At 44.0% G+C, this 11,460-nt stretch overlaps 1 protein-coding gene across 1 annotated transcript; it reads left to right on the top strand.

The window, feature by feature from the left end:
- Positions 1–392: 392 nt before the first annotated feature.
- On the top strand, positions 393–10,423 carry LOC139483227 (uncharacterized). The gene is made up of 2 exons (XM_071267258.1): positions 393–592; positions 8,929–10,423. The coding sequence occupies exons 1-2, from the start codon at positions 459–461 to the stop codon at positions 10,421–10,423; spliced, it is 1,629 nt and encodes a 542-aa protein (XP_071123359.1). The 5' UTR covers positions 393–458.
- The last annotated feature ends 1,037 nt before the right edge of the window (positions 10,424–11,460 follow it).

Raw genomic sequence — 11,460 nt, 5'->3', positions numbered from 1 at the left:
CACGTTCTCGCCCCACAGCCGGAGGTAAAAAAAAAAGTGTACTATATTAAATGTAACTTAACTTAACTTTACTTCATTTCAATTTGTGAAAGACAATACATGTAGATATTTTTGTGCCTAACTGACCCCCTTCGGTTTTGTTACGTTGATGTCAAACTTGAAAACAGATGTCATGTGGATAGTATTCATCCAATCTTATAGTAAAACTTGTACATACATGTAGATGAGATTTTAGTCATTTTTGGTGCTAGATTGTCGTCTCATTGACGTTTACCCAATATAATTTTTACTGTTAAACATTCTAATAGATATCTTGTGATCAATTTTTGTAGCTAGGCTGCTGTCTTATTTGAGTAAATTCAACATCTTCTTTAATATTGTTGTATCTTTACCCTAAGCCCGGGTTCTCCCTATTAGGAGTAGACAACTGATACCATTCTCCCTGCCAGGAGTAGACGATGGACACCAATGGGCCTCTGGTTGGATACAGCGGATGTCAGAGCCTGCGCACGCCTGCAGCGCCCTCTTCAGCCAATGGTCAACTACAAGCTAGACGCATACGAAGATACAGTTTACAACGCCCGAGTAATAGGTAATTACACAGTACTTAAGCCTAAGTCCTTCTTATATGCATACAGTCCAGGTCGGGTCCTTTCAAGGGAAATAGTCTTTCCCCAAGACGAACACCACATTATTGGTAGTTGCGGGTGGTTCGAACACACATGGTGTGACCTAGTTAGCCATTTTGGTCAGGGAATTTTGACCAGGTGCAATCAAGCGTGATTGGCAAAATAATTTTGGCTATTATGAGACTTTGCAAGTTGGATTAGGCTTAAAAGAAAAGCTTTAGAAGCGATACCTTATTGAGAAAAGCGTTGTAAGATAAGTTTTTCACTGTCTGTGAAAGTTTTCAAACTTTGTTCAAGTCATTGATTTTTTCAGATTGAGTCTCGCGTGATTTCGTGTTACCAGGTAACAGCGATACTTGAGATCAATACCGGAAGTGATTTCCGTGATTTGTTTACATATGCAATACACATCTTTGCTATTTGTAAACGGGATTTAAATCAATAAAGACTTGTTTATTATTTTGTTATTGTTTTGTCATTTATTTATAGTGAAAGTATCACTGAATATAGGTTAATATTCAGCACAATGAGTGGGTTTAAAATCAAAATAAACTCCAGTCCGGAGTCTGTTCTCCTACATGTACCTGGCATTGGTACGGCTACTGCTCGTAGAATTATAGTAATGAGAAATAATGGCATAACAATTACACCAGAAATATTGGCCCAAATACCATATATGAAAAACAAAATGTCCCTTGTGTCCGATATGATTGATTTTTCTCCTTGTGAATTTAATGACATGGACAACGTTGATGTCAGGTATCAAGGTCAGCCACATGAGTCAAAAGACTATGAGACAGATACACATGTAAAATCACACGAGGGAGGGGCAGCAAATTTTGTGTCCACACCCTTCACCCCGGGTACTATTAGACGGGAAATTGCTCATTTGCAAGAATTTAACACCGATACACAGAGGTGGATAGACCAACACGGTTCCACACAGGCACCTGTCCAGGGGGGTGAAATTTATCAAAAACCTTATTTAAATCAACCGGTTTTCTCTGACTCGGAGATTGCCATGGATACAGTGTGGAATTCGCAGGTTGATCGCACGTCAATGAGATCCATGCCCTCATACATTGAGGAAAATGAATATCCAACCCAAGAGATGGACCGTTGCAGAATTTTTGACGACAATCTGTCCTGTAGTGAGGAATCGTTACTTCCCAGCCGAACTTTACAACCAGAAGTAATTGACCCAGCATACGGACCACATTATGTAGAATATGAACCGTCAGATAAGCCAGATTTGCCAAGTCCAGATCGGTCTATGAGTATTCAGCATGATAGCACCACTATGATAGAGGTTCAGCTGAATCAACAACCAAGGTTAGTGGGTGAACATTGTACAGAGTACGAGTCGTCAACTGCTATGAAAGAGCAACATTTCGAGAACACCCACCTCAACGACAGGTTCCAACCAAGCCAGACTAGGGAACCAATCAATCAGCACAGTAGGTTGTTAGAAAATTCTGTCAACTATATTCAACCGCCACAACCAACAGTTCAACTGCCTGTTGAACACACAGTCAACTTCAACCAACAACCTCAACCAGTTGTTCAACTGCCTGTTGAACATACAGTCAACTTCAACCAACAACCTCAACCAGTTGTTCAACTACCTGTTGAACGTATCAACCAACGTCAACAAGCTGTTCAACTACCTGTTGAACAGGTCATCAACCACAACCAACAAAGACAGCAAGCTGTTCAACTCCCTGTTGAACATAATGACAACTACCCGCGATCCAATACTAGAGCCATTCATCTACTTGGTGGTCATACAGTCACCAACACACAACCAATTCAACAATCAATTCAACAATCAACCCGGCATACCATTAGCAACGTACCACATCAATCACACGGCACATCCGTGCTTACTGGACAATTGCCTACTCAACAAGGTTTCAACAGGTCACCTCCGACTGTTGCCAACCAACCAATCAACCACAGGGCTACAGGTCAACAACCACCTCAACCCAACATCACCAGGTCAAACCCTTTACCTGCACTTAGGTCCACTCCACCCGTCAGGGAAAGGGAACCTTATCAACAACTTCCACCGACCGCCAACAGGGCCAATCAACCACCCTGTCCCAGGTCAACAGGTCAACTACAGTCAACTAGACAACAAAACTATACCTTTCCAGTCGGTACAGCCGGACAACACAGAGTGATTGATAATCAACAACATCAACCACCGATCAGCCATCCAGTTAATATACCACATATCAACAGCCATGTTCCACCGACACAACAATTTAACAGAACAGGTCTATACCAACCTAACATCAACCAGTCAGGTTTTCAACAACCACTCAACAACACAATGGGTCAGCAGGGGCAACCGCCTCAGGCCATACATAACCAACAGGAAGTTTACAGGCAACAACCGGTGCAACATCTCCAAAATGTTACTGCACCTATACATCAAACTCAACAGCCATTTGGAAATATACCATATCAGCAAGGGAGGCCCTATCAGCCTTCAACAGCACCAAATCTTGTTCAAGGAATGACTCAATCAGGGTATTATGACACAGCTCCACACTTGCCAGTGTACCCACAACAACAGCTGTACAATAACCGTCCACACACTCAGTTTCAGGATCAACGCAGTATGTCTAGTATTACGAGCTGCTCAAATAGTGATTCTGATTCATCTAGTTCTACATCAGGGGTAGTGTATCGTCGGAGTCGTCATAAGAGTAGAAGCAACAAAACACACTCTAGACTCAGTATATCAAGCAGACATGTTTCACCAGTGGAGGAGGAGGCTAGTGAACACTCATCGCCACACCGAAAGAATTCAGGCAAGAAGCATGACAAAAGGAGGTCAGACAGACATGGTCAGTCGGAAACGGATGGTCACCATTCCTCAAGCAACCGTCATAGAGCGAAGCCAGCTCCAATGAAACAGGACAAGAAATTTTTCTTTTCGGTGCCCAAGAACCTTAAGTACACAGGGAAAGGCAACTGGAAGGCATTTTACACAAAGTTCACCGGGTACGCTGAGGCTGCCGGTTGGACGGACAAACAAAAACGAGAACAGCTTTGTTGGTGCTTGGAGGACAAAGCTAGTGATTTTTATACAGTGCTACTGGAATCCAACAAAGACATTGCTTTTAGTACAGTAGTGACTAAAATGGTGAAACGCTTTGGTTTTCAAGAACCACAAGAAACTTCACAGATACAGTTTCAGACTATTACCCAAAAGACAGAGGAATCCCTGGCGGATTGGGCGGATCGTGTATTATCTCTGGCAACACAATCCTTCAAAGACCTTTCTGAAGAGTACATGACAAAACAAGCAGTAATGAAATTTTGTCAAGGTTGCAACGACCCAGAGGCTGGACAACACGCATGTGGATTTAAACCAGTATCGGTTGAAAATGCAATTGATATAATTAAGTGGTATCAGCATTCAAGAAAGGCTGTGCAAGCTCATATTGCTCAAGGAAAAACACATGAAGTCAAACAGGCGTCAGCTCCAACACCAACAGCACAAGTTAGTGACACACCATCAGTGCACGGGGTAGGCTCATCTAAACCAAACATAGACACACGAGTATCTCAAATGGAGCAACAGCTTCGTCAACAACGAGAAGAGCAACAACAGAGCATGCAACAGATGCAAAGCCTACTGTCCTCAATGGCTACACTTACAGAGGAAATGCGACATTCAAACAGATCTAGTGGTACTTCGCCCAGTCGGGACTATAGATCAGATAATACCTCACGTGGACGTGGTCAAGGTAGAAGAGGTGGTTATAATAATCGTGCTGGTAACCGCAGGTCACAAACCCCAGACGGGGCATGTTTTTATTGTCATGAACTAGGACATTTCAAAAGAGATTGCCCAAAGTTAAATAACTCACCTGGCAGCAAACCGCCAACTCAGAACAAGCAAACAGAACGCAAATCAGTTACAATGAAATTGCCAGAGGACCAAGCAACAGAGGGACCATCTAATGGGTTTACAGTGGTAGGAACAATTGGGACTGCTCAACTGTTGAGAGTACAGGTAAAAATCCAGGACAAGCTAGTAACTGCATTGATTGATACGGGCTCAGAGGTTACCATAATGCAGGACAAAGTTTTTGATTCTCTGAAAGAAAAACCTTATGTCATTAGAGAGACACTTATGCATGGAGCAGGCCGAGAAATGCAGATGACCTGCAGAATTACTAATCCTACTCTGTTTAGTATACAGGACCTACTTTTCAATCACAACTTATATATCGCTCCAATTGACTGTGAGATGCTACTGGGCCATGACTTCCTAGCTAGTAATAATGTTATACTCAACATTGGTCAAGGATACATGTCTATCAACGACAAGACAGTTAAGCTAGTCTTAGGAGGAGAGACACCATCTGCTCAACCCTCAGTCAGCAGAATTACGATACCAAGCTCGGTAGTAGTCCCACCTAATTCAGTAATGCGAATGAATTGTACAGTACCAGTACAGGATAATGATTTTGTGATAGAACCAAACTCGAAGACTACACTCTTGATTCCCAGATCAGTTTGTGCTAAAGGACAAAGTCCAGTTGTTTGTTTTATGAATGTGACGGACAACCCTGTCCGACTCCAGGGTGGAATAGAAGTAGCTGAGGCACATGCTGTGACAGTAATTGAATCTATGGATGATCCTCAGGAGCTCAGTGTTGGCACTTGTTCGACCAGTAAAAAAGGTAACAGTCAAAAAGGTACACCGCCCCCACAGGAGGATCTACCAGATCACCTTCAAGAACTATTTACAACATCCAGTCAGGATTTGACAACAGACCAGAAATCAAAATTGAGAACTTTGCTTTACACGTACAGTGATGTCTTTGCAAAGACAGAGTTTGACCTTGGTAATTTTAGTCATGTAGAACATGAAATTGATACTGGTGATGCCAGGCCAATTCAGCTCCGTATGCGGAGAACACCAGCTTGTTTTGTTCAGGAGGAGGAGGCACACCTCAAGAAAATGTTAGATGCTGGAGTTATACAACCTTCAACATCAGAATGGGCTTCAGCACCAGTGCTTATCAGGAAGAAAGATGGCGGGGTACGCTGGTGCATAGACTTCAGAAGGCTCAACTCAGTCACATCACGTGATTTATTTCCGTTGCCCCTGATAGACGAATGTCTGGATACTTTGGCTGGAAACATATGGTATTCCAAACTGGACGCTAATAGCGCATATTGGCAAATAAAGATCAAGCCAGAGGACCGTAAGAAGACCGCATTTGTCACCAAATATGGATTGTTTGAGTGCGTCAAGATGGCTTTTGGACTTTGCAACGCACCAGGTACTTATGCCAGAGTGATGAACCTTGTCCTCAGAGGTTTAACGTGGAAAACTGTTTTGGCCTTCCTTGATGACATACTGGTTTTAGGACCATCTTTTGATGAACATCTCACTAACCTACAAAATGTATTTGCTAGATTTCGAGAGTATGGACTTAGATTAAAGCCTAAAAAGTGTGCTCTGTTCAGAACAAGTGTAGAATTTTTAGGCAGGAGTGTCAGTAACCAGGGCCTCCAAATAGGCCAGCAACATTTGCAACCAGTTAGTGGTTGGGTGGTGCCTACTTGCACAAAGGAAGTTGAACAATTCCTGGGATTTGTGAACTACCACCGGTCATTTATCAAGGACTATGCCAAAATATCTGCTCCACTGTATGAAGTGACAGGAAAAAATTTGTTTTCATGGAACCATGAACGTCAACTTGCATTTCAGACGTTAAAAGACAACTTGCTATCTGCACCAGTACTTACTTTGCCTAACAACAAGGATTATTTCATCCTGGATACGGACGCCTCCCAAAATGCAATAGGCGCAGAACTCATTCAGGTGCAAGATGGAGAGGAACGGACCATAGCATATGGTAGCTTTGTACTTACAGCAGAACAAAAACGATATTGCACACCTAGGAAGGAGTTGTTGGCAGTAATTAGATTTACTAGACAGTTCAGACACTACCTTCTGGGAAGACAATTCACTGTGAGGACAGACCATAGTAGTTTGACATGGCTTGTCAATTTCAAAGAGCCCCAGGGGCAATTAGCTAGATGGTTGGAAGAGCTCAGCCAATATGACCTGGTCATAAAGCATAGGCCAGGTAAACAACACATTGATGCAGATGTCTTGTCTCGTCTCCCGGATAGGTTAAAAGAATGTCCACATTATACTGCAGACACCATACTGGCAAGTTTACCTTGCAAGGGCTGTAATTACTGCCAGCGAGCACATCAAAGTTGGGCACAGTTTTTATGTGATGTAGATGAAGCAGTCCCACTGGCTAGAAAAAGGAAGCAAAAGCCAAGATTACTTAAAAGAGTAGCAACAGCAATGATGATGTTATTTGAAACTCCAGAAAAGGTTTCAACCTTGGAACAACCTGCAGTACCAGTTGAATCTGCAGTTAAGGAAGACTGCTGTCACACTAGCAGCTTAAACTCAATTGAGCCAAAAGCAAGCCAGTCGTCTGAGGAATGTGATTTACCACCATTCAGTACAGGTATGGAATTGATATGTACTCCATCAACGGCAAGAATTGTAATAGACGACTATTCTGATTGTGTCGTGGCAGCAATCGCACAAGAAGAGGGCATAACTATCTCAGGTTTCAGTGAAGAGGATATAAAAACAGGCCAAGAGAGTGATCTAGACTTGATGTTTATCCTCCCGTATTTAAAAGATGGCTGTGAACCACTATCCAATGATTTGTTCCTGGCACCACCAGCAGCCAAGAGTCACTGGATTAATAAAGAAAGATTTTTCTTAGACGACAATGGTATTTTAAAGAGTCAACCCAAAACAGAGGGAGCCAATACAAGACTTGTTGTACCCGCTTCTTTAAGACAAACAGTAATGGAGCTCTGTCATGAACTGCCTAGTGCAGGACATCAAGGTGTATCAAGGACCATGTCCAAGATAAAGGACAAATATCACTGGTATAACATGACCAAAGACATTAACTTGTTTGTACTTAGTTGTGATACTTGTAACAAGAACAAGAAAGCCAGCAGACATAGTAAATGTCCTCTGACCAAGTACCATGCTGGGTACCCTATGGAAAGAGTCCACATAGATTTTATGGGCCCTTTGCCAAAGACGAAACAAAACAATGAACATATTTTAATGATGACAGACCAATTCACCAAGTGGACGGAATGTATACCACTACCGTCACAAACGGCTGAAGTAACTGCTCAGGCGGCTATTAATGAGTTTTTTACAAGATTTGGCTATCCATTCCAGCTATTCTCAGATCAGGGACGTAACTTTGAGAGCGCACTCTTTAAAGCAGTATGTGATTTGCTGCAAATTCATAAGGCGAGAACGACCCCATATCGTCCTCAGTCAAATGGACAGGTTGAGAGACAGAACCGCAGTCTCATGGATGCAGTCAGATGCTTTGTTGATTCACAACAAGAAAACTGGGATCAACATATTGCTCAACTAGGGGGAGCCATGAGATCTAGTGTCAACAGGAGTACAGGGTATACACCAAACAAGCTAATGCTGGGCAGGGAAACCAATCAGCCAGCAGACCTTATGTTCGGCAGTCAGAGCGAAAGGAAGTATGAGGGTGCTGATAGCTATATCATAGACCTTGAAAAAGCTATTAAAAGTGCGCATACCATTGCTCGGGATAAGCTCAAGACCTCCCAGGAGAGAATGAAGAGAGACTATGACCTTAGGGTCTTAGAAAAATCGTACCAGCCGGGGGATCTTGTGTATGTTTTAGACACTGCCCAAATTAAGGGTAAATGTAAAAAATTAGGGTCACCATGGAAAGGGCCAGGCATTGTAATTAGTAAGGTTACCGGGTACGTGTACAAGGTGAAACTCCAAAGAGTGGTTTTTAACACTAATCATGACCGACTCAAGCCATGTGGGGATAGGAAAATTCCTGCTTGGTTGGAGACTTGTAGGGACAAATTTAAACAAGGTATTGACGTCTTGGCAGGCAATAAGACCAAGCCTACTACCCCTCAGTACTGTGTGTGTCGGGGCCCAGACACAGGTGAGACAATGGTCCAATGTGATAACTGTAGGGAATGGTTCCATTTAACCTGCATAGGTATGTCAATCCAAGAGGCCAATGAGATAGATCCCTACATTTGCCCAAACTGCCAACTTGTCCGTCCTACTCCACCCTCAAAAGATAAAAGAGGGGGAGAAAATGAGTAGGTAACCATATTGTGTAAATAGTCAGTTTAATTATTGTGTATTAGATACGTAAATTGTCAGTTTAACTAATGTTTGTTTATTTTTTTTCATATTTTTTAGAATGTCGGATTCTGAGTCATTCAGATCATGCTCCAGCGTGGGTAGTGAGGAGGAGAGAAGTGGTGATGGTGACTCCCAGCCGGGAGTGGGCATCCAGCCCTTTGATTTGAGGTTACTGGACACGGCCACCAACAGGAGAAGGGACAGGAGGGAGGAACCTGCCCAGGATGGACCTGTTGAGGTAACGCCTACAGTATTGCTGGAGGTACCAGCAATACCAGAAGTAAGTGTGTCAGGGGGACAGGAGGTACCTGTTCGAGTACAGGGTACTCCAGAGGAGACACAGGATGAGGTGCCACGGGAACTGGTGGTCGAGGCTGTGGAGCAGTCAGCTCCAGTAGCAGCCAAGGTAAGTGTCTCAGGAGAACAGGAGGTACCTGTTCTGGGTGATAGCCTGCAGACACTTGTCATCTCAGAAGAGACTCTTAACACTCCAGAGGAGACAGAAGAGCCAGAGGTGCAGGGGGAAGTGCCTACAACACACAGTAGGGAGCAGTCTGCTTCAGTGCCTGCCAGCACGGACCCCATGGCTTTCAAGAGAGAAATACCGGACGCATGGAGGGGCAGGGAGGCACAAGTTTGGACAGGCCCCATAAGTGGTTACAGGGAGAGGACCTGGAGGGTGAGTGTCAGGGACGTCGCTTGTCCAGTCCCTGGATGCCCAGTAATGACGAGGCACTTGCGGGAGCACGCATTGGGGGATCATGTGTCCCCAATGTTTGAGTCCAACTTCAACAGGGAAGTGATGTCCAATCAAGGCTTCCACCAGTTCAGGGGCCATATGGTCATCCTGTTGGCCAGGTGGCTCACTGGCCGAGAAGACGTGACCTCTTCAGAGTTTGTCTCCTGGTTGCAGGAGAGAGCAGCCATCCCAAGCGGCTGTAAGATCCAAGGAGTGGACATGCCACCACTGAGAGCCGTTTGTCTGGAGATGAACTGGCAGAAACGCAGTCCGGTAGTGATTTTATATTGGAGGGTGATCCTAGGTGTGCTTCGGTACCTAAGCCCAGCACACAGAGCCTGCGTCGCTCTTGATGAGTACCAGGGAGTTAACGGTCCGACATATGACCTTCTATGTCAGGCCAATGCCAGATTCTGCCAGGTGGCAGAGCCCGTCGTGGCTCAGTCCACAACCAGTGTGTCAGTGCCGGAGACTACTGTTCAGGCAAGCTCTAGCTCTGTGGATGCCCCACCAGTGACACAGACAGTGCAGTCGGTACCCCAGAAGAAGGAGGAAGAGAGGGTCACTCCACCAGTGGAGGAGCCAGCAGCCGTGGCCACCAAGCCAGACGAATCCTTGGTGGTTCTAGTGTACCACAACACTAGAAAGTTAGTGGCAGTAACATCTGTTGCCAGCGCTGTGGCTCAGGCCAGGGAACTGTTCGATCTGGAAGACCAGGAGGTCGTGCTGACCTACCTGGGAGCCGAGTTAACCAGATCCGTGAGGATGGAGTTGCTGCCAGCCATGGCAGAACTCACGGTAACAGTCAAATGAGCTACCCAGAAGTGACAATAACGTGAATGTAATTCTGGACTCTTTTTGGTTTTGGCTTAGCCTCCGCTTCCTGTCTGGAAGCTGTACTCCCAAGGACTTGGAAACCAGGCCAGTGTAAAAATTGTAAATAGTAGACTAGTGTTAGACATTTTTACTTATCGCCATATTGAAGAACGGTATTGGTGTATACATTTTTTTATGGTCATGGTTTTCACTTTTTGTTCCATGCTGGAACTGGTGCTTAATTTGTAAGGGGGATTTAGTAGAATAGCAGGTAGTTTAGATTAATTGGAAATTCAAGGGGAGCTTAATGAACTGACAGAAATAGAGATCTTTGTAAATTTTTGATTATTTGTAGTAGATTTAGTTTTTGTGTATTTTAGAGATATGTGATTCAGAATTAGGACAATTCTGAGTTGTGGCTCCGAGTAACGGATGTGAAAAATTTTTTTTTTTCTTTCATTGTCTTAGGCAAATAGTTCAGTGATTTATTTTTTTTTAAATGCCATGTTTTTAGGGAAAAGATAAAATTTAGATAGAGACCCAATAGCCAGGGAACAGGGGGGTGGATTTTAGAAATAACCCATTCATTGGTTAGGTAAATTAACTTAGTATTTTGAATTTAAGGCATAAGGGGCGTCTTCAGTTGTCAGGCCTTTGTCGGAACTTATAGTTCCTCCTTTTTAGGAAGGAGGGGGGTGTTGTATCTTTACCCTAAGCCCGGGTTCTCCCTATTAGGAGTAGACAACTGATACCATTCTCCCTGCCAGGAGTAGACGATGGACACCAATGGGCCTCTGGTTGGATACAGCGGATGTCAGAGCCTGCGCACGCCTGCAGCGCCCTCTTCAGCCAATGGTCAACTACAAGCTAGACGCATACGAAGATACAGTTTACAACGCCCGAGTAATAGGTAATTACACAGTACTTAAGCCTAAGTCCTTCTTATATGCATACAGTCCAGGTCGGGTCCTTTCAAGGGAAATAGTCTTTCCCCAAGACGAACACCACATTAATATGCAAGTAAGTACACATGC

The sequence above is a fragment of the Mytilus edulis genome, chromosome 7 (genome assembly GCF_963676685.1).
Source record: "Mytilus edulis chromosome 7, xbMytEdul2.2, whole genome shotgun sequence".
Taxonomy (NCBI): Eukaryota; Metazoa; Mollusca; class Bivalvia; order Mytilida; family Mytilidae; genus Mytilus; species Mytilus edulis.
The sequence above is the reverse complement of the archived record's forward strand: the minus strand, read 5'-3'. Positions and strand labels throughout refer to the sequence as shown.